This window comes from Chamaea fasciata, unplaced genomic scaffold (assembly GCF_029207755.1).
Source record: "Chamaea fasciata isolate MVZ Bird 193981 ecotype frontalis unplaced genomic scaffold, bChaFas1.0.hap1 SCAF_2, whole genome shotgun sequence".
Lineage (NCBI taxonomy): Eukaryota > Metazoa > Chordata > Aves > Passeriformes > Sylviidae > Chamaea > Chamaea fasciata.
The window spans coordinates 46,806,015-46,829,187 of NW_027094087.1; the positions used below are offsets into that span (position 1 = coordinate 46,806,015).

General features: G+C 43.4%; 2 protein-coding genes across 7 annotated transcripts in view; one reads left to right on the plus strand and one right to left on the minus strand.

Moving 5' to 3' along the window:
* Window positions 1-6,116, minus strand: part of FLT3 (fms related receptor tyrosine kinase 3) — a 43,637-nt gene extending 37,521 nt beyond the window's left edge. Inside the window, exon 1 of the mRNA XM_066177437.1 lies at window positions 6,062-6,116. Coding sequence (XP_066033534.1) covers window positions 6,062-6,116 — 55 coding nt within the window. The remainder of the gene's footprint in view (window positions 1-6,061) is intronic.
* A 7,730-nt stretch (window positions 6,117-13,846) lies between these two features.
* The window catches only part of PAN3 (poly(A) specific ribonuclease subunit PAN3), a 97,930-nt gene continuing 88,603 nt past the window's right edge, over window positions 13,847-23,173 (plus strand). For all 6 annotated transcript variants that reach the window (XM_066175939.1, XM_066175935.1, XM_066175937.1 and 3 more), the window contains exon 1: window positions 13,847-14,494. In XM_066175939.1, coding sequence (XP_066032036.1) covers window positions 14,068-14,494 — 427 coding nt within the window. In that variant the 5' untranslated portion in view covers window positions 13,847-14,067. The remainder of the gene's footprint in view (window positions 14,495-23,173) is intronic.

The window sequence follows — 23,173 nt, forward strand, 5'->3', positions numbered from 1 at the left end:
AAAAACTTCTTTCTCAGAAGAATAACTGTTTAATATAACAGTCTCAAAAGTGTTTCTTCAGAAGAGATATTAAACTAGAACTTGTTGTCACAATGAGTAACCCATTTCTATGCATCCAGTGCAAGCCTCAGCAAAGGGTTCTGCTGTTTGATAACATCCATTTTATGTCAGTTTCTGTAGTGAAACCACACCGCCTCTCTTAACAAGTTTGCTTCTCTAGTCCTCCCAAATTTAATCTATGCCTTAATCTAAAGATCTTCTTCATCATATGAGAAATTGAGAAGTTTCCTCAATCTGCCTCAGAAGGGTACTGCCAAGACCCACCTACTCCAACAGTCTGACACAAGCAATGGGTAAAACTCTGTCCACAAATTCATTTTCTGTATTTTAAATTTTCCTCACCTTTTCATGAACCCTCAATTTTCAGGTCCCAGAGGAAAACAGCTTCAAGAAATTTGCCTTTTTTTACAAAAAAAAATAAATAAATATCTAACAACTTGGTCACTGCTTTCAATTTTTCCTCTGTCTCACTATGTCCTAAGAAATTTTGGTACAGATTTCAGCAAGCTTCATCTTTTGGATAAAATCATGCTTTTCGGTGCTAATACCTGCCTTCTTAGAGGAGGACAGTCAGCAGCCCAGCCTATGGCTCATTGCACACAACCTATAAATTACATAGAGATTTTATCAAAGAATGATTGAGATGGCTGAAGTTTTCAAATAACGTATCACATGTATTTTACACTCCTCTGTTGGAAAACCAGACCAAAACTTACCCCAAAGAGCAGGTAGCTGTGAGTCAGCAGATACTCCTGCTCTTTACTGATTACTTACAGGTAGGTTAGATTCAGTGCCTTATGTAGCAAAAGTAAGCTAACCATGAGAGGAAGTGCGGGTGTATTTTTCACATGATACTATCACATATCCAGTGTTATTGATTAATTTTGCCATTGAATTTATTGCAGACCGATATCCAAACCATGCCTTGTGATAAGCATTGTGATTTCAGCATTCATTAAGTCAGGAAGAATAACAACCTAGTTTGACTGCTCAGGATGGTGCTTACATGGAGCTCACTGAAATCCTTGCTGCTTTATCCACGATTTGGGCCATTGCAGCCACTTGTGATCCAGTTTGCAAAGAATAACTGGGGCTGCTGAGGACACCCTTTTTTGGGAAGTGGCTGAAAAGTGGCTGAAAATACAGTGAACCTCAGCTACCATGGCAACCTCTCTGAGGAAGAGCCTACGTTGTGGCTGGTTCTTCTTCTGCTTCTTGCCCACATCTTCTGTCCTCTCAAGGGAGCTTCTTCTCAGCCCCCACATTACCTTTCCACCCTGCTAAATATGGTGAACAATCAGCCACATTAGGAGGTGTTTTGCCAACAGAGATCCTTCGCCTCTACTCAGCACTGTCAAGGACACACCTGGGCTCCTGTGCCAAGCTGTGGGTTCCTCAGTGGTAGAGAGACATGAGCATACTGGAGAGAGTGCAGTGGAGTGCCACAAAGATGATTATGGGACAGGAATATCTCTCCTATGAGGAAAGGCTGAGAGAATTGGGACTGTGCAGGGAAGAGAAGGCTCAGAGGTACAAACACCTGAGGGGAGCGTGCAAAGAGGATGGAGCCACGCTCTTCTTGGTTGTGCCCAGTGGCACAGAGGCAATGAGCACAGACTCTCCCACCATGTGGGTGACCAAACATGGACACACATTGCCCAGAGGGGTGGTGGTCCCTGCCCTCAGAGGTATTGAAATGCTACCTGGAGAGGATCCTAAGCAGCTGGCTTTAGGCGGCTTTGCTTCAGCAGTGGGGTTGGACCAAATGACCTCCTTCCTCAACCCTGCTGTGATTGTGTGAACAACCGCACCATTTTGTGGGCAAAGAAGCACTGGTGTGAGGCCACCACAGAGGCCTCCCGTGAATCAGAAAGTGGCATTGGGCTGTCCTTATCCTTGACTGTTCTCCAGAGGATGTTTGCTCATGGCAATGGCATGTTTGTGCTATTAAGAAGCTGGATAGACAACCCTGAAGTAAGGTAAACAGATCCGTCTCATCTAATGACATAAGTAAGTTTGCTTTTGCTTTAACTCTTTTTTTTTTTTTTTAACCGCTCTGTGTTTAAGTACTCCAGTCTCATTACCCAACGCGCTCTAGCACTTCTACTGACATTAGTGGAATTATTAACTTCTTGCAAGCAAAGGCTGCTTTAACTTAAGTATCTAAAGGTAAGGTTATGAGTCCTCACATATATTCAAGAAGGAGAAAAAGATCTGCCTGAAACAGAAATGAAAACAGAAGACGGCACATAAAGAACTGATACTCCTTTTCATCCTAGTATGGTAAAACTTCCCTTTTAAATGAAAACAGGTTTCTATAACTGACTCGATGATATTGTCCTTACTTTCCTGGAAGAGGGAATGAGGAGGGAACACAGAAGGCCTGAGATGTGTATGGAGGAAGAATGGACAGAAAGAAGAAGAGTGCGAGAGAACAATTTCGCTGCAAAATCAAAAAAGACAAAAATAAACCTAAGGTATTTGAAAAAAAAATCATAGTTGCTATTTGGAAATAAATATGGTAAAAAATACCAAAATAAATACTAGTTGTTCTTATTTCTCTCATTAGGAGATTAGAGTTAAAAATAATTGCAATTCCAAAGCAGTTGTACAAATATAAAATCCAGCATATTCCTTATAGAGCATGTTGTAACAATAAATCACTTTTCAAACTAGCCCTTGTATCTCACTCATTAGAAAACTTATCTATCACCAAAGGAGTAAATACTGTCTTACTTTTACAACAGTAACAGAGCTAAATATCCAGGCAAAAAGCTAGCTTTTCTGTCTGTTTGCCCTGCTCATTTTTTTCAGCAGTTTTAAAGAAGATTTTCAGAAAACCTAAATAAACCCAGTGATCTAAACCAGCTTCTCAGCTGAAATGTGAGTTCATGAAGTTTCTGGTATTTTGAGAGATACATTTTCAGAAGCCAGTGAAGAAGAGGTGCTCCAAGCTATATTATTTTGTGGATCATTATAGGAGGGGCTCCTGAAGCAGATGCTGCAGCAGGACAGGATGCCCACAGCTCTGCTCTGCTGACAAACCTGCCTCTGCTGAGCAGCCACAGCAGCAGCACCCACCCAACACTGCACAGAGATATGGGGGCAGCCCTGGAAATCAGGGTGCACTCTGGGCATCTTCCTGCTTCTCAGTAGCTTGGAATATGGGTAGCCAGAGGAATTTTCTGAAGAAAAGAAAAGGAAAAGCAAATGCCTCCAAACCTCAAAAGAAACAAAACACCCATAGTTTTAAGTTGCATATACTTCCACTGGAAAATAACCATTTTCCTGCACAGTCGTTTCACTTTCAGGAATCTTCAGAAGTGATACCTTGTCTTCTGATCCATGGTGATGGATGACCATGAATATGTGGTCTGCTGGGCCAAATAGCTTCCCTGGCTGAGCAGACCATGTACTGGCCTTATCCAACATTCACAACCAGCTTGCACCCATGTTTTTGCATGTTTTGGGAAAGAGACAAGATCAAACTTGATTTCCCCTGGGGTGCTCATTGATTTCACCTTCCTGCCAGTGGCAGGGCTCAGTGCCTGAACTTGCTCTGGAATGTTTGTCAGCTGTTTTGTTGGAGAGAAATCAGTGTATTGCTGGGAGCTGAACAAATTCTGCAGGTGGCTGGGTCCCACACATTTCTGGGTTCTCCTCCAAAAGAAGTGTGCTGGCCCATCTCATATTTTCCAGGATCTCTGCCATAGGAACGTAATGGACACTTGTATGTTCTGTGAGGGAATTTTCAACATGAGGGAATACAGCGTATTGCCCTGTAATTTTTGTGCAGTGAGACACACCATAATCTAATCTGGATCTTGTTGGGATCTGAATTTGCAGTCCTTGCTCGCATACAATTTCCTGTCATTTGCCAGTCACAGGGAGACCTTAGGCAGCTTCTCACATCTTCCTTTCTCTCAGGTGCCCTGAAACTGGGTTTCATGAACACCTCTCAGTCAGAAAGGGGTGCAATTAAAAAAAAGGGACCAGGAGTGATTGTCAGTGGAAAACTTTCTCTGATGAGAAAGGTTACTCACTGAAAGTTTGTTTTTACAAAATTCTCCACTTTGTAAAACACAAAACTACTACTGCCTGTGTTCCCAAGCTCCACGCTCCTACCTCATCCACTAATGAAAGGCTAATTTTATGCTAGATAATATTCCCTTTAGCCACAAATTGTTGTTTAGGATGACCAGAAGAATGTAAGATGAGGAACTGGAATGGTGCTTTTAATGTATATAGCTGTATTTTCGTATATATTGTATTGTATATATTGTTTCCTGAAATTCTTGGGATGATATTTCTTCCTGCAGGGGAGCATTTGTTTTCAGCAAATAACAGAGGCAAGATGCTTATTCTTTCTTGAAACTTTTCCAGTTCTGAGCCTGTAATTTTAAGACTGACCTGCTGCCTTAAGTCTAAAGATATTGCGGAGATTTTCCACCAGGTGTTATTATACTTCAACTTTCCTTTGCTGGTTAACTGTTGCCATTTCTGATGATACTGGTTCATTACACAGATACCATCTGTTGTCTGCACAATTTATTACTCAGTCTTATCTCTAGACAACAGATTTTAAAAGGGAACACAGTCATTTTTAAGAAAGTATATATAGTTCATTAAATGCTTAACATTATTTACATCAAAATTGTTTTTAAGAGTTATGTGTTAGAGACACATATGGAACTAGCAGTTCTCAGGATTTTTGCTGTCAACTCTGTCTCTGATGCTACAGATCCTACCTGTTTTGTATGTCCAAAAGCATTTCCTTTTTTTCCCCCTATAATAGCCAGCCTTACGAGAAACAACACTGCCTTCCTGTACACCTTGCCTTGACTAAATAATATCTCAACAGAAAGAACACCAGTCCTCTTAGACGATAATCACATCTTGGGGCTCTCACACCTTTTGCTCTCTCTGCAGAACTGTCTCTTAGCCATGATGACAGGGGCCTTTGGGCACCATCACATCCCAGATGATAATAATTCTTATTTAATTTGTTATGCAGCCTGCAAAAGCAGCAAAGCTCGGTCAAGAAGAAAACACAGAAATCCCTCTTTGACAGGGTTTGCTTAGTAGTATCAGCAGTCATGCAAAGCATGAGATCATAAAATATTAATTTTCATTTTTGCTCCACCTTCTCTTCAATTAGCTCACATAGACTTTCAGCCATGAATGAATAATATCTGACAATTGCTCTTTGAAGTAAATATTATTATCTCTGTATATGGAATTGAAAATGGACCACAGGTTGTTAAAAAACTTTCTCAGGTATGCATCAGAACTATATCAATCAGGAGAAAAACACGCATTTAGTCCTGGATTTTGAATCAGCAAGCTCATTTTTGATAGGAACAAGCCACTAATTTTAGAAAAAAACGGTTTCAGGCATTTGAGATGGAAGCAAATGCTATTTCCTTTTTTCTAAACAGTTAATTACTGGGCTGATTTTCAGTAGAGGAAATCAAGCTTTAAATTCCAAAACTCCTCACTCTAACAGTAAACAAAGGTACTTTCTATCTATCCATATCATGCCTTCTTCTATTTAGATCATTAAACAACAACAACAAAACCTGATAAGACAATGATGCATCATTACATTTCACTTTACTAAGGTATCTGATTCACAGATTATTTATCTGGGAAATTGGAGGTATATTATTTAAAGTGTTCAGGTCAAGCTAGCATTAACAGCAGGAAATACATTTACATCAGAAGAAAGAGAACAAAAAAAAAAAAAACAGTAATTTAACTACTTTTTGCCTTGAGCAAAAAATGTGTCAGATGCAGTAAGAGCAAAAGCCAGGCTGGGCTGGGAGAGATTAGGGTGATGGGAGGAAGAAGAGCATCTCCAGAAGAAAGAAGAAAGGTGAGACAGAAAACAAAAGACCCAAGAGAAAAAGAAATCAAAGGAGAAAGAAAGGTATGAAGGGATGAGTGAGAGAGTGGGAAATGGAGACGAAAGCGCCTGAAGACTGTGATGAGGAGACCTCACCTGTGAGCTGAAATGGAATTCCAGCAGAGCAGCCGTGGGGCCAGCTCGCTGTCATGGCTGGTGGTGCCCTGCAGTCCCCTGGCCCCACAAGTGAAACCGAGCCTGCAGGTGGTTGCCTTAAGGGTGCATGTCACTGCCCACAGTGAAACCACTTCTTCAAAAGAGAGGACTCAAGACCTGAGCCACAAGGGAACAGCTGTGGGACACGGAGAAGAGGGGCCTCTCTGAGGTTTGGGGAGCATCTTCCTTCTGTCAGAGGATGCCTCCACCAAGCTGAGCAGCTGCCTCCACTTCAGCTGCTCAGGCTCCAGTCCTTTGCTCACATTTACAAAGACATATTTTCTCATGCAAATTTGGTGAAGACTTTTTGCTGTCTCACTTCAACTCTTATTTTTGAAGCAGTTACAATTTCTGTTTTCATGCACTGGCAGTAAGCATAATTTCTACAAGTCCTGATGAGGGGAAGAGAAAGTGTTTTGCCGAGCTAAAGAGCTCAAAAAAAAAAAAAATTCCAAATGAAGTTTGTGCAACACCATGGGAATACCCTGCCACATCTGTTGTGGCGGGCCAAGGGAGGTTTCCCGTGCTTGTTGAGCACTTGCTGTGCTGGTCACAGAGGACCTGCTGAGGTCACCTCCAAGATTCTGGGGGCTGCCACCCAGGCAGGGAATAGGCTTGCAGCATGGGACTGTGCTTACACCAGAGGGAACAGGGAACCAGCACTGTTTGCAGGAAGGTTCAAAGTGAGTTACAGCTGTTGTTACACAGATGACTTGTCTAGGCAATAAAAATAAAGGCCTCAAGGCTCAGACACGAGCCTGTAGAGGCAGAGTCCCTCTGCCCTCAGCCTGTCCCTGCTTGCCACCTTCCTTGGAGCATGGTGCTTCAGGAGCAGCCTCTTCATCGGTTCCAGGTCGTTGGTGTGTAAGAGGTGGAACTGGCCCAGGTGTAGCTGCACTTGCTGGTGCCAACAAGCCCCACTGATTTGTACCAGAATAGGACATCAGAGGGCCAGACAGATCTCCCCAGCTTGCACAGCTATGCGTCACAGTCACTGGGCAGAAAGCAGATCCATTTCTAAGGATTAAGCTGGAGCATCTCCTCTATGATGCTCCAGGATAGACTGGGGGAATTTTTATTATTTGCTCGGCTGTTGTATTTTATATATAAAATGATATTTTATTTTCCATTCTGTTGTTATTTTTACTTGCCAAGGGCTAAGCATTCATTCTGCAATTGTTCGGAACCTGGAAAAAAAGAATCCCTAGGCAAATAAACTCTGTGTTGGTAAACTGTTCTCAGAAACATCTCAGAGATGAAATCCAGATTTTTTTTATTTTTTATTGATACCTGGTATCAATTATAAAATACCTTCTGCATTAAGGAAGCCAAAATAAAAATGCAGGTGAATCAGAATTAGACAGACATACCACAGCTAAAAGAAGACACAGAAAACATCCCGAAGGTGACTGCAGGGGCAATGGGGCACAGAGGCCAGCATTATTCATGGATATGAATGCACGATCTCTCACAAGACTGCCTTAGACACACTGAAGGAGTCAATAGTATTGTACTGTGGTGCTGAACACAAGTTAGTGTGTTTTGCAGTGCAAAGGAAGGAGCTGAAATGATATGAAAACTAGGGAGGTACATATTTGCAAGGATGCCAAAATGAGAAAAGGAAGTATAGGATTCCACAGGCATCAGAGAAATCGATGCAAACAGGAAAATACCATGCTGGGCAACAAGCTTTCTTGGCTGGCAGGTTGCCCCTTTTTTTTCCACAGCCCACACTGGTACACAGTCCCTCAGCATGAATGAGGTTTTAAGACACCTTGGAAGATCACCTGGTCCAGTGCTATGCTCAAAATACGATCAGCTAGCACAGGCTGCCCCAGAGCACATCCAGTACAGTTTTAAATACCAACAGGGATGGAGAGTCCACAACTTTTTCTGGCCATCTATTCAGCACTTAAACCATCTCACAGTATAAAAATGTTTCCTGATACTCAGAGTGAACTTCCCATTTCAGTTTGTGCGCACTGCATCTGGTCCTGTCACTGCATACCACAGAAATGAGTCTGGCTCCCCCATCAGATATTTATACACATTGATAAGGTTCCCTCCAAGCCTTCTCTTCTACAGGCTAAACAGACCCAGCCATTTCATGCCCAATCACTTACCACATACCCCAATCCCTTATCATCTTTAGGTAAAAAGGAAGACCTAAGGAACTACAGACCAGTGTAGTCAGTGTAGTCAGTGTAGTCTTGATATCTGTCGAGATCATGGAGCAAATTCCCCTAGAAACTCTGAGAAGGCACATAGAAAATAAGGAGGTGACTGGTGACAGCCAACATGACTTCACTAAGGGAAAATGGCACCTGGCAAATCTGGTGGCCTTCTGTGATAGAGTTACAGCTTTGGTGTGTGAGGGAAGAGACACTGACATCATTTACCCAGACTTGTGCAAAGAATTGGCTACTGTCCTGCATGAAACTTTGTGTCTAAACTAGAGAGACATGAACTTGACAGAGGCACCAATTGGTGGACAAGGAATTGCCTGGATGTTTACACTCAAGGAATTGCAGCCAATGGCTTGATGTCCAAGTGGAGAGCAGTGACAAGTGGCATTCCTGAGGGATCAGTTTTGGGACCAAACCAGTTTAATATCTTTGTCAATTACATGTTTTGTACTTTCCTGTACCCCTTTCAACTCTACACATATATACAGGAGGTTTTGCCCTCAGAAAACAGGGGTAGACAGTTTGTACTTCTGTTCTGAAAATAACAGACATCTATCCCAGCCAACGAGTGCTCACTGTCAGTAGGGTGGCCTGACAAAGACCTGTCTAAATACTTACATATCTACCAGGCAAGTGGATATTTGTCCTTTGACCCTAATGCTTTGCTTTCTCTTCCACCTGATGCATTCAGCACTGGTAGCTGCTAGGATTCCATTGAAGATATTTTGCTTTTCTTTTGTGGTTCGGGCAAGGAGAAACTACCGTTTAATAATGAAAATCTGTTGCTGGTGATCCAGCTGATCTGGTATCAGAAATATTAATAAATATGTCAGGTTTCCAGTGTAAAAGCTTCAGTGTAAGATGCCACCAGCTAGGACAGTTCATATCTACTGGACTAAGCCAAAATATACTTATAAATTCTGCCATACTAACTTATTCCTAAAGATGTTGGACTGGGATCGGAAAGGGTTGAATGAATGTATCATACACATGTATATGACAGTAAAGCACTCTTTGAGTGAGCAGGGCTTTTTTCCACCATGAGAAAGCAGTTTCTGTTATCAAGTATTTTATCCAGCTTATGTCACATCCTGGTTGGCCTTCACCACAACGAGTAAATAAAACATATGCCAGTGGGAACAGCCACATGGTAAGAAATTCTCTAGCTAAACCATACGATCGGATTACCAGCACAGTGAAACTAGACTTACATTATAGTGCTCCTACTAATACTAATTCTAGCTTAGGGCTAGACCTTCCCCCCATACATTATTAATATAAGTGTTAGCATACATTATTGATGTAGGTGTTAGGAAGAGCACTTCAGGGTCAACTCCTGATTTGCGGCTTGATTTGAATTCAAAATTTCACTGAGTTGAAATGAATTTCTTTTTGCACATGAATGAGAATCTGGTTGGGAGCAACTCCTGGTTTCTCCCAGATACTGTAAGTAAAGACAACTGCCCAGTTAGGGAACCATGAGTATTGCCACAACAGATCAGTGCATGCGGTCCAATATCCTGACTGCCATACTAGTAATTCTCAAATATTTCAAAGGCAGATAAAAAACTGCCTAATTTTGTGGAATAATCTCCTCAAGAGTGGCCATCTCTCTCTGACTTCAGACAGCAGCTGGTGTATATATATCTGAAGTATCAGGGTGTATTTGAAAAAAAACCCCATGAATTATTAGCAATTATGAAAAATTCATAAATGCTAAATTCTTGTCTAATATTACTGTGGACCCTGATCACACCTGGTTTTTTCCTTAATTATATACTATAATGATAGACTTTACAAGTTAAATTCAGATTATGTGAAAACTTTTTTTAGAAGTATTTACTTTGATCTGTTTCAATACTACTAAGGCCAGTTTTGTAAGTAGAGATAGTATCTTCTAATAGACCCAACCAGTACTGTTGGAAAAAAACCCAGTGTTCACACATCACTTTTTTCAGCTACTTGGTTGGTTAAACAAGATTCCTACCTACAAAACTTGTCTTGCCTATACCTTAAAAAAAAGTCAGCTACAGAAACTTTCCCTTAAAAAGTATTGTTATTCATTTGCATTATCTGATGCCAGCCTGCACTTAAGGATCTGTTTCCACATGATTTAATAAACATGTTAATTCTGGGTTGGCACAAAGAGAAACTGTCACACTCAATAGCAAACATGGCTTTCTCAAGAGTGGTTCAAATGTTAAGGGGGAGCTGCTTGGCCCTTGTAAGCTGATTTGGCTGGGAAAAAGAGCTCTCGGCAGATGTTTCCTTTCCAAGGCTTCCCTCCCCCCCCCCACCCCCCGCCTCGATTTTTCATCTCATAATGTTTGGTTCTGCCTTTCTAGCACAGCTCATAAAAACTCTGTCACTTGGCCATGGCTGCACGCATGCATACAGCAGTATTTTCCCCTTTCTGGGTCGAAAAGCACACCACAGTTATCACTTAACTACAAAGTGGGACAAGACCCAGGGGTATCTATCTGTTTCTCCTTCCTCTTGCTTCCTGAATTTCATGAAAGTACAGCAACATTCTCCACAGAGGTGCCAGCTGCAATGATCAGGGGACCTAGTTTTGTGAAAAAAATAACATCATCAATCACTCCTTTGCAGGATTGCACAGTACATCTCCACGCACTACGCAAAGCAGGGGAGCAAGCTGAAGCAGACAGAGAATGGTCTCTGGGCCTCCTCAGTACTCTGGCTGACCAGCAGGAACTGGCAATAAAAATCAGGATCTGAAGAGGAACACATGATCAATGAGAAGATGCCAGGCTCCCCATATGGACACTCACTTCCTGCTGGGCGGTCTTCAGGCCACATCCTTGGATATAGCAAACAGAAATGAATAGACAGGAGAGCTGAAAGCTTGCCAGAATCACAAAAAGAGGTTCAAGCCACCTTGAGCCTCTTCCCATTTTTGGTTCTGCTCTGTTGGCCAACACAATGTAGAAAACATGAGGGACATTTCCAAGTAGGTTTGCTAATCAGTGGCTCCGGCTGACTTTGGTGGGGGAGAACCCCAACATTCTTGCCACCATACTGCATACCTCACTGCTAGCCGGGCACTCAGGCTGGCAGGATCATGCACTACTGCCCAGTCCACTCCCTCAACTCTTCCCACATCCAGTGGGAATGTTTTGAACGTGAGCTACAGCATGCAGATAGAATAAATGTGGGTTGTGCATACACAAGCCCATTTGTGTCCCTGTTCCTCACCGTGTACGTGTAATATTAGACATATGCAGAGATCAGCAAAAGAGCTGTGGGAAAAGCAGATTCACAAGGCTGAACACACACGTTAGAATACACTTCAGCGATGGGAGTGGCTATGCATCTCAAGTCTTTGCTTGGAAGAATAAACTTCATGCTCAACCAGTTTACCCAGAAAAGGTATTACCCTATGAGTATCATCAAATCTCTTGTAAGATAATTTGATACCATTAAATCCACAATACTAAAGCTCCAGACAAAAGACCCACAGATCTTGGGAAAACTCTGGGTGAAAGCTGAGATTCTTCTTCTCCCTTACCAACGTTTTTGTGCCTCCCTTTCAAACCGCCTCACATGTACGTCCAATTTTTCTACTCAGTCTGACCTCTGGGGAGGGATGTTTTTCAAGGGACATCATTCCTGGAATATGAGGTGATAAATAGACTATTGACAATATGGCTTAAGCAGAGGATGATACGGGACTCCCGTCTCCCCCTCACACCTTGGCATTACCTCAACACACCACCTTTTATCTCCCATTCCCCTCTATGAACCCATGCACCCTAAAGTCCCCATCTGCCTGAGACCTCCACCTTCTGTTGGCATTTTCCCTGGGCACCAATCAGCAGGACAAAGCGAAAGAAAACAGTGCACTCCCGGACTCTCTCTTCACTGCAGCAGCTGAGGGAAATGTCACCTGCAAGCACCTGTGTGTAGCTGCAGGAGTGCAGGGAAGCCCTTGTTTTCAGTCCTCCGAGGCATAACACTAATGCCAGGGGACTCAGTGACACACAGCCAAGCAGCACCGCGGGCACCTCACCCAAAGCAGCTGGGACCGATAGACCGATCTATGCACTAAAGCAAACTGATTTTGGTTATCTCAGCAGGCGCAAGTTGGAGTGAAATGTTTCCCACGGTTGAGGCGTTTATGAGGTCTTTCTCCCTTGTGGAATCTGCTGTGGTTTGTCTGAGCTCTGACATTGAGATTTTAATGGAGAAACCAACAGGGTCTTTACACCCTTTGGCCTACTTTTCGTGCTTGGAGGAAGACAGAAGCTGTGAGCTCTTTGCCACACTGTTTAAAGGAAGTAAAAGTTTTTTTCAGTGTGAAAGAAAATGGTTAGGGGATTCAGACTTGGGAAGAGGATGCTTAATTTAGTTTGCAGCTAAAAGCTCCTGTATGAAGGATGCTCGTCTAAGAAACGGTTAAAAAAAATGCCCAAGCCCTGAACTAAGGCAAAAACTTGCAGAAAAATTGTTGGGGAATGACAGAGAGATGATACAGTCTAAAACTGAAGCATGGACTGTTGTAGTCTTGTTCTTTATCTAGTTTTCTGTCCAAAATTTTTGATCTTGAGATTTCAGCTTAAGACATGTTTATTTCTCAAGGTCTTTGAACATTATCTGAGGAAGAAAGACTTTGATTTGTTCCAATGAGACAAGCTCACTCATTATTTTTAAATTTCTTTTCACACAAACTGTCAAAGCATCTTCTAGGCAGGCCCTGATTTTCTTTTCATTTTTAATAAGAGAGAAGGCTATGATAGACAAGAAGTAATCTTAATTCTACAGTAAATGTTTTTCTTACCAAAATAATGTCAAGTGCACTTTATTTTCTCAACTACATATTTTCTTATATTTATATTTTCTCAACTACCTATACACGCACAATCCCAGTGATTGCCCCACAAGATATGCCAACAACCTGACTTGAGTAAAAATCGAAAAAATTAAAAGCTCGAGTAGCACTGCAAGAGAGTCAGATAAAATTGACGTAACAAAGTTCTCCAAGCTCCGGGGAAAAGATGTGAAGCATTTTCTTAAAAACTGCGTCTCGTCACCTGGAGAGGGAGAATCCCCCAGGCCGCGTTCCCGTTATGCCGGCAGGCCAGGCACGGCCAGCAGGCTGCGGCGCGATTTTTCGGCAGGAAAGAGGTCCGAGACTTTTGCGGAGGGAAACCGGTTGAGATCCTGCTGGGACCGCCGGTGCTCTGACCTCGGCCCCGGGATGCGGGAGGAGGCTGGAGATCCAGCCTGGCAGAGCGCCCGGGAGTCGAGCGGCCCCGGGGCAGGGACCGGGCCGTGTGCCAGGGCTCACCTGCCGCCCGCCGCCCCCCGCCGCGGGCGGTTACCGCCCCTCGCCGCCGCGGCCCCGGCGCTGCGCCCCGCCGGACACGGCGCTCGGCCGCCCGCGGCTCCGCGGCCCCCGCGCTCCCTCCCGCCCTGGCTCCCTCCCCCGCCCGCAGCACCGGCGCCCCCATCGCCTCCCCGGCCCGGCCGCCGGCGCTACCCAGAATGCTCCGCGCCGGCGCAGGCGCGGCCGCTCAGGAAGAGGAAAATGGCATAAACAACCCCGAGCGCCGGGACCGCTGAGGAGGAGGAGGCGCCGCCGCCCCGGGCCGCGCGGCCCCTTTAAGAGGCGCGGAGTCGCCCCCTCCTCCTCCTCCTGCCCCTTCCGGAGCCGGACCCGGGGTGACGGCGGTCCCCGCGCCCCTTCCCCCTGCCCGCCCCCTTCCCCATGGTGCCGACCCCGGCGGCGGGGCGGTTGCCATGAACAGCAGCGGCCTGCCCTGCTCGTCGCCGTCGCCGGTGGTGGGGCCGCCGCCGGGGGCGGGGGTCGGCGTGGCGGGTCCGGCGGCCGGCGGGGCGGGGGCCGGCGGCGGCGGCGGCGCGGCCGTGAAGCTGAAGTTCTGCCGCTACTACGCCAAGGACAAGACCTGCTTCTACGGCGAGGAGTGCCAGTTCCTGCATGAGGAGCCGGGCGCCGCCCCCGCCGGCCCGGGGCCCGCCGCACCCCCCCTCGGCGGGCTCCCGCTCGGCATCCCCCCGCCCGCCGCCGCCGCCGGGCCGGGATACTCGGCGCACGGGGCCAGCTCGGGGCCGGCGGCAGCGGTGGTGGGGCCTAAGAAAGCCGAGCTGGGGGCGGGAGGCGGCGGAGGCGGCGGCGGCGGGGGGCTGGATGGCCCACGGCTGGCGAGTGAGTGCGGCGGGGCGGCCGGGGGTGGGGGTGGGGGGGGCGCTGCCGGGAGGGGGCGGCGGGCGCCGCGTTGTTCCTCATCGCCGGCACGCCGCGGTGCTGCCGGAAACAAACAACAACAGCCATGGTGGTGGCGGGGGACCCCGGGCCGCCCGCGCGCCTGCGGCCGTCCCGGACGGGGACGGGGCTGGGCCGGCTGCCAAGGGGACACCCGGCTCGTACCGATGGGAAGGAGCGGGCAGGTGTTTGTGCGAAGGGGCTCCTCCTGTGTGCCTTTACGGGGGCTCCCGGGCAGCTGTCCGTCCGTCCCTCTAGCGCTAGGCTTGGTGCGGGTTCACAGGTACTCCCTGGCCGAAGTCAGGCCGGCAGCAGGGAGGCAGCGCTCTCCGGTGCGGTACCCTTGCATGGGCTGTTCGGAACAGCGTATTTTGTGTGTTGGCTCTTGGAAGTTTTAAATGCTCCAGCTAAAATACGACGTTAAAATTACAAAAAAAAACAAAAAAAAAAAAACAATTGTAAATTGTGATTCACCTCATCGTGAGAAAGAATATCTTTACGTTGAGGGTGTCAGAGCATTGGAACTGGCTGCCCAGGGAGATAATGGAGTCCCCTGTCTGGAAACATTCAAACCCCACCTGGACGGGTTTCTGTGTTATCTGCTCTAGGTGATCCTGCCTTGGCTGGGGGGTTGAACTAGATGATCCCCAGATTCCTTCCAGCCTTAAATGTTACTATGATTCTGTGGTAGATGTCTACGTTATTTACTACTGTGAGCAGAAATGGTTTCAATGTTTTTTTTCTGAGGTTTTCCAGCCTTCATGCGCGGCCCCTTTTCAAGTGGTGAGAGTTCAGACGCCTTGTGTGTCATGCAGAGCTGCACTGCTGTTGCTGGTTGGTTGTGCATCCATCCTTCTGATGTGCAGGCCGATAGTCAGATGGAGCTTGCAGTAAACTGATTTTAATAACCATTTGTTTTGTAGGTGATGCGGCGTTTGGCAGGATAGGAAAACATGCTCCTTCAGAAAAGCCGTGCCTCTTTACATGAGTATATTAAGCTTGGCTGCATTACTGATTTTTTTACACAAACCTGGCATTTATTTATATTAAACGCTTTAGCTACTAAATGGTCACAACCATATTTTTTTCTGAAATTAAGATGCAACCATGCTGAACATCTTGTATGTAGGATTTTAGTGCTAGATAAATCTTTCAGGATCCTGCAATTATTGTTTTGCCAGGTGTGATGAGCTTGTGCCGCTGAGTATTATCTCTAGTTGGTAGCTTCTCAGTGTCTTACATTAACACAACACTGTCATGTCTCCCTTTTCAGCAGGGGTCTTTAATGCATAAGGCTTTCTATTAAAAGTCTTCCAGATTTTTGTTAAACTTAAGTTATCCAAGCTGAAGACTCTCTTACCTTTTTTTTTTTTTTTTTTTAGTTAAATAGAAATATGTTGGAGGGATTCAGCAGCAATAAGTCAACCTTTGTTAATTTTTCTTTTGGACAGCATTTGGTGTGAAACACACTTTTTTCCTGTGTGAAAGAAACTGGTTAGGGGATTCAGACTTGGGGAGAGGATGCATAACTTTTAGTTTGCAGCTAAAAGTTCCTGTATGAAGGATGCTCGTCTAAGAAACAGTTAAAAAAATATTGCCCATGCACTGAATCTAAGGCAAAAACTTCCAAAATCTGTGTGTGCTTGGGGGTTGATACTGCTGAGCAGTCAAATTACTTGAAACACTTGCTTCTATTGAAGGTGCTTGCTGCAGTTGTACCCAGTTGAGGAGTGAGGACACCACGAATGGAGAAGCCCACTCACTGTGATGCTGTCACTGATTGTCTGCTGGGAAGGCTGCATCACTTGCTGTAGGGGGCAAGAGCTTTGACTGGTAGAGGATCTTGAAGGACACTAGCCAGGAGAAAGAGCCCAGAAACGAAGGACAGGGAAATTCAAGTTGAAAAGACAGGAAATGGGCCTAGTCTCACTTGTAAACTTCTCTGCTTTGGGATGCATTTGTGAAAAAAAATAAGGAAAATAGTTCTTCAAAATCTGAAGTTGATGTGTACTGACAAGCTAATATCTAAATTCCTTACCTTGCTGATGGCCTGTGGTGTTAACAGTATGATATCCAAGTGGTTGGAATGAAAGTTTTATTTCTGTAGCTGTAGGAAGTAAGACACGAAGTCATATTAAAAAAAGTTCTGAGGTTAAGACTATGAAATTGGGAATTGTCAAAAATCACCTGCCTGTATAGTCACTGACTGTCTAATGCAGAAGTATTTGGTAGTCTTAATGTGACTGTGGGTGCCACCTTCTCTTGCTCCTTCCTCACTGGACACCAGCCTCATTCAGTGCACAGAGCAGATAATGCTCATTGACTAATTAACTGGGTAGTCCTATTTATTGTTAAAAGTGGGTCAGTGCCTTATTCTAACATGCGTGTTACTCTAATCCTGCTTTGAGTACAGGATTATTAATTTACTTACAGGTTTTTCTGTGGTAATCACAAGGACTCCCCAAATACCAACTTATTTTCACCACATGGGTGGTAGAAATGTGGAGTGATGAGGAGGTGGTGAACAGTGAAAATGTAAGAAATGTTCCAGTGTGGAAGTATTTCACTATTAGAGTGTGAAGAGGAATGAGCAACTGACATCCTCAGAGCTAACCAGGCAGAGTTTCTCAGGTGATGTGTGTTTAAGTTATTCTGTGCCCATAGATGTTTTGAGTGCTAACATCTGACAGAATTCCAGAAGTGATCAGATAATCTTGGAAGAAAACTCTGCTTGAGATGATTAAATACAAAAAATTCCCCATCTCTGGATTGGGCTCCTCTTTTCCTACTTATGTATGGCTGAAAGGCTGCTGGGAAATCCTGCTGTATCCTTGCCTCATACTTATGCTTTTGTCCACATACCTACTGCTGTCCAATGTCAGAGATGAGGTAGTGGGCTTAATATGGCTTTGACTTGATGATGTGGATTTTTGTGTTCCTGGGGAGCAAGACTGACCATGCCCATGAGCACCACCCACTCTCAGAAGGTCGTGCTGCTGCCCACTGCCCCCAGACTATTTGACATGGAACATGTGTTTAGAGCACCATTCTGCTTCTTCCACCAGAGCTGAGTGCTCAGCCTTCTGCATGGTTCACCTTCCAAGAGTAAGGTGGCCTGCTGACTGCATACAGAATAGGGAATGTAGTTGATATTGCCTATCTAAAATTTTATTTTAAAAATTAATCATTTTTACAAAGAACTTCTGTGACAAAATAAGAGGCAAAGGAAAATAATGCATTTTTTCCAGTGTTTAAATTTGCGCATGGTGCTTTTCTAATACATGTATGTCCCACGTGTCAGAAGGCTATAGAAGGAGCAGAGGTGGGGAAATGACTGGTACTTGCTGTTTAGGGGAAAATATATGATTGATCACCAGGATTTAAAGGAGTAGCCTGTGGAAGGATGGGTAAAGGGCTTGGTAGCATAAAGATTTTCTCTTCTTGTATGTGGCCTCTGTTCTCTGTGGCACTTTGCAGCTTCTGTAAGCAGCAGACAAACAGCCTGCTTTGCTGCGGGCTTGTTCCTAGGCCGCCATCCCTTCTCTGTGCTGCCTGAGGGAAGGTGGAGAGGAAAGTTGTGTGGTGTTAAAATGTGTCATGCCTGTACCTAAGACAGGTTAAAGTTGCATGGACGACTGCCATCGTATTTGTTATCTTTCAGGTAGTTGCACAGGTGGAATATTCTTTTGCATGTAGACCTCATACTGTATATTGATAGATACAAGCTGAAGTGTAGCTCTGAACATTTGCTGATTCTGCTCCACTTTTTGCTGTGAAGTTCATAATAGGTAGTACTCCCCCTTTCTTTTCTGGCTTCTGATTCCTGTAAAACACTGGGGTGCTGAGCCGAGGAGTGCCAGGTGTACTCTGGGCCTGGTGGTGGGTGGGGAGCTGGCCACAGCGGCAGTGCTGCTGCTGCATGAGTTCCCAGTGCCAGAGCCTGGCCCACCCTCTCACTGGGACGTGTTTTCATCTGGTTGTCTGCTAGAGAGCCTTTTGCAAAGCCCTTCTCGGAAATCTGTAGCTGGGAAACAGTCCTGTGTTTCTGCAAGGTGGCATTTTTCTATGGCTGCTGAGAATAGCCCATCTGTGAATGGACTTTATTGCCAGCCTGCGAGAAGGTGGGAAGGGACATGAAGACTTGGCATGTGTTAGGTTGGCCTAATAAAATCATCAAGTTCGTTTTCACAGTCCTAATAAGAGCATTATTTTTGTTTCCACAGCTAACCACCTGCATATTGTGTCTAGTCAGGGCAGTAGTGGCCCCTGCTGTAGCAATTCCATATGCAATCACTCTCTGTTTAGTTTAGTGAGCATTACAGCTTTGCTTTTGTGAAATCGCTAAATACGGGAGGCTTGGAGTGGAAAGACTTAGGCATTTGTGAATTTTCTGCTTTTTAAGGAAAATTCATGAGTTTTCTGCTTTGATTCTTTGCCAGTATGCTCCTTTTTAAACAAGGTGAAACAGCTGATATGGTAAAAATGGAAAGATAGCTATTCATCAAAACTGATGGTAAAGGTAAGCTGTTGGATTACACTTCTTGATGCCATGAAACTGGTCAGGGTTATTCTAAATGTAGATTTTTTTTACCTTTTATAGCGCTTCACTATTTACAGGTTGAAGTGTTTAGGAACAGTTATATGAAACTTTTAAGTACTAGTATAGTTGCAGTCCGTCACATACTCTTCACTTTTCCTGGGATTTGTTTCTTTTCCACTTCTGTGGAGAGAATACTTATTATAGTAAAGGTGTATGGTTGAGATTTTTTTTCAAACCTGTTTGTACTTTCTGTGGGTGATGCTGTATTAGTTGTGTACCTCAGTTGGATTTTTTTTCTTTTAGAGGTACCTCCCCTTTAATTTTCATAATGCCTTTTCCTGGAGTTGATGGATCATACAATTTTAATTTTGTTTTGCTCTGAATATTTTTAAGAAATGGGAAAACAATTCTTAGCATTTGGAGACTGATACAATTGAAAATTGAAGAGTAAAACTAATAATCAGTTAGAGATGCATGAGAGGAAATGAAAATTACTGTCTTCACTTAATCACTTTTTTGTCTCGTATGTCAGCTCCAGAAATCAGGCAATTAGACATGGGTTTTCTTTTTGCTTTTGTGTGTTTCATGTGGAAATAACAGAATCACAGAATATTTTGAGTTGGAAGGGACCCATGAGGATCGTTGAGTCCAGCTGTTAAGTGAATGGCCCATAGAAGGAAAGTGGTTCAGGGAGCTAAGGAAAAAGAAAGAGAAGGAAAAAATTTCTCAATCTGCAAAGTTATTTGGGATTTTCAGGGCAGTTAAACTTAAAAAAAAAAATACACTATTAATTTGCTTTGATTTTATCTGTTTATATACCTTGTGGGTTTTTCTTATGGTATAGGAAATCATTCAGAGTCCAGATATTTCACAGGAATTGTGGATATCTGAGGAGTATTGGTAATTACTTGTTTCTGGTAGAACCCACCCTGTGTTGGGTACTGAAGAATACTGTAGGAGTATTTTGTCATTGTTTTCCTGCTTCAAAGGCAAACATGTAAAGGAGTGTGAGTCTGGGGTTAGTTATGTTACATGAGCAAATTATCTGCTATATCTTAATAATTGGAAGCTTATTTTTCAAGACTGAGGGCATCCCAGTTTAATTTCTATCTAGGAAGTATTAGAAACTGATTTTTTAGGTATTGCAGTAGTAGTGAGCCTTCAGGAATGATTTGAACGTCCAGAAAATAGTGTCTCTGAGGATTATCTCAGAAAGGTTTCCATGTGTAAGGAGCCAGCTAGAAGCAAATTTAGACTGCTGTGGAAAAAGTGGACTAATGGTAACTGAGGCTAGGGTGATAGACACAAGCATTTCTGTAGAACCTCCAAAGCAGAAAAAATAATCTTGATTGTGAGGCAGCTGATGGAAAGGGGTCAGTACAGGGATTTAGATAGTAAGCTGATGTGCCTGATGTTTTCCTGATTTGTTACTTTCTAGTGAAGATGTGATGCTTTGTGCCACCAGAAAAATGGTGTGGTGAATCACTGTGTATGGACGTGAGTTGAAATTGATCATGCTCTTTTGGGTGTGTATAGGCTTTGTGAGTCTTTTAGTAGTTAAAAAAGCTCCAAGTATATAGTTGCCTTGTTTGATCCTCAAAGATATTTTGTACTTAGAACATACACGTATTTTTTTATTTGCTTTTTGACAGCCTTTTACTCCTGCCTTTTTAAAATTCGAGAATAGGGATTTAGAAACAAAGCACAGATATATAGAAGTGAGAGGAGAGACCACAACAATACAAGTTGTTGTCAAGTTGGTCATACAGTGTGTGATTCCTGTATCTTATGGATAGATCCTCTCAACTTCAGTTGGTCTACTGCTGAGACAAATGGCAGGAGGACTTTTCCTTTCTTTTATGCATTCTTCCCAGCTCCTGTGAAAAATACCCTTATGTTCTCTTCAGGTTATCTGCACATTCTTCATGAAATTATTTTTATAAAAAAGTTGAGCTCTAGTTGGAGGCTATTGAAACAAAAGCTTAAATGTTTGAAAAAATTGATGCAGTTTATTGAATAGTTCAGTGCAATATTTTAGAAATTGTAAAAGATCTTGGAGAGGGTTAGCTCTGAAAGCTATGGTATTAAGTAATTGTATCACTTTAAATTACTGTTTCTGCTAACAGAATAGTTCTGATAACTCTTTTGAGAAAGTATCAACTTTAATTTGTATTATCACTGTGCTTTTGGACTTGGTCCATGACAAGGAGTCCAGCTGCTCTAGACTCTGTAACAAGACTTTTACAGAGCAGAAGGAGGGCACCTATGCATTTTTTTGTCTTCATCAGATGCTTTTATGATATGTGAGGTATATTGAAAAAAAAGATAGCCCAGCCATTTAATATTATGGTAAAGATAGCTGTTTCCCTTTGCTTGCCCGTGAATATCTCATCACGTAGTGGGAGTGTTTGTAAATAAGGCAGCATTTCCCAAATTGTTTTGCTTCCTGTCTGCCTTTCAGCCAACTTGGTTCATTTGTGCTGTCTGCCCTCCAACTGCACTCTGTCCTAGCGCCCTAACCCAGGCGTGTGCTTGTATTTTTGCCTCTCATGCCTGGAAGCGTAGTTCATTTTCTTTGTTGGTGCCTCTGTTTCAGAGATTCCTAGTCTGTGTTTCAAAAACATTGCATTAAATGAGAGAGGCATAAAAACAGCAGAGAATCCAATTTCCCTAACAAGTTCCAAGTAGGAGCACTGTGGAGAAAATAACACTGAGGTGTACAAGTGAGGTTAACACCACCAGCACAGGATTTCCTGGTGTATGGAAATGTACATGTCAGTACAAAAGGGAAAGCAAATGTAAGCTCCTCTGACATACTAGTGCTTCTAGTTGACTAAAAGGACACAAATCTTAAATGACTTACTTAGATAAGCTTTGTATAAATGTTTTATTGTTTTTGTCACAATATTAGGATAGCTATCTCTGTAAATTCCTCTGGAGATATGGCACTGTAGTTTTTACTGCTTTATATCTAGCTGAGATAACACCTTGTCCTTAGGATGCACATGTGTGCAATGAACCTATGATTCAGTTTACCAGCACGTGAAAAGTAACTGTTGCAGTGCTGAGAGTTTAAATCAAGATTATATATAAAGCTTTTACCCAGCCTGAAAATAATTATGCATTTAGGGAAAAAGTACTAATAGCAAAATGAATTATTTCAGTCTATGTTTTATTACCTTCCTAGATATTGTTTTTGAATTTGTCAGCTAAATCTGTTGTGGCCTTGCTTTAGCCCATTCACTTTGGGAGTAATATATCACATTATTGGAAAGGATTCTTTTTTTATTAAGAACAGCATCTGAGATCATTAGTGCTGATATTGGATTCATAAAAGTAGTAGTCTAGGATAATACAGTATTTGTTTACTGGTTAGATAAATCATAGAATGAAGATATCAGAAAATCTTTTCAGATAGTATCAGTGTTCTGATAGTATTGGTGGTAGACAAGACAAGCATTAAACTAAAATTCACTGTCACGGACGCCTTCAGTTGAAGCACATGTGGTGAGCTCATGGCAGTACTTAAGCTGTGATGTGATACTTTGTTTCTGAAAAATGTCATTGTCATGAGTAAGGCAAAAGTAACTATTCTTTTTTTTTTTTCCTCTTTGGTGTCTGCATCTGGCGGGAAGCCTACTTTCTGCTGAAATTCTGTGGGAGAGGAATTATATAAGAAGATATTTATTTTTAATTGCAGTTGTCACATTAAGCTGCAGTGTTACTCACCAAGCAAGAAATGTATTAGATAATGTGTATAAAAAGTAGAAAACTTCGTCTTAATTTCTCAAGATGTTCTATTTAATTTCTTTCTAGAATTTCCAAGATGTACCTTCTGTCTTGAATATTGATGGAATTTAAAAATTCCATCTATTTTCACGCAGGTGCTTACATAACGTGTTAGCATTTTTTCCCCTCTGGATTCTTTGTTGTTCACTCGCACATCCCTCTTTACTCAGACCTGCCTGGTCATCGTTTCTGCTTTTACAAGGAAGTTGTTTCTTCTCTCCAAGTAGGATCTGTTGAAAATATGTACAGCTTCAATGCATGGATAGTGCTGCTGCACAACAGAAAGACTTATT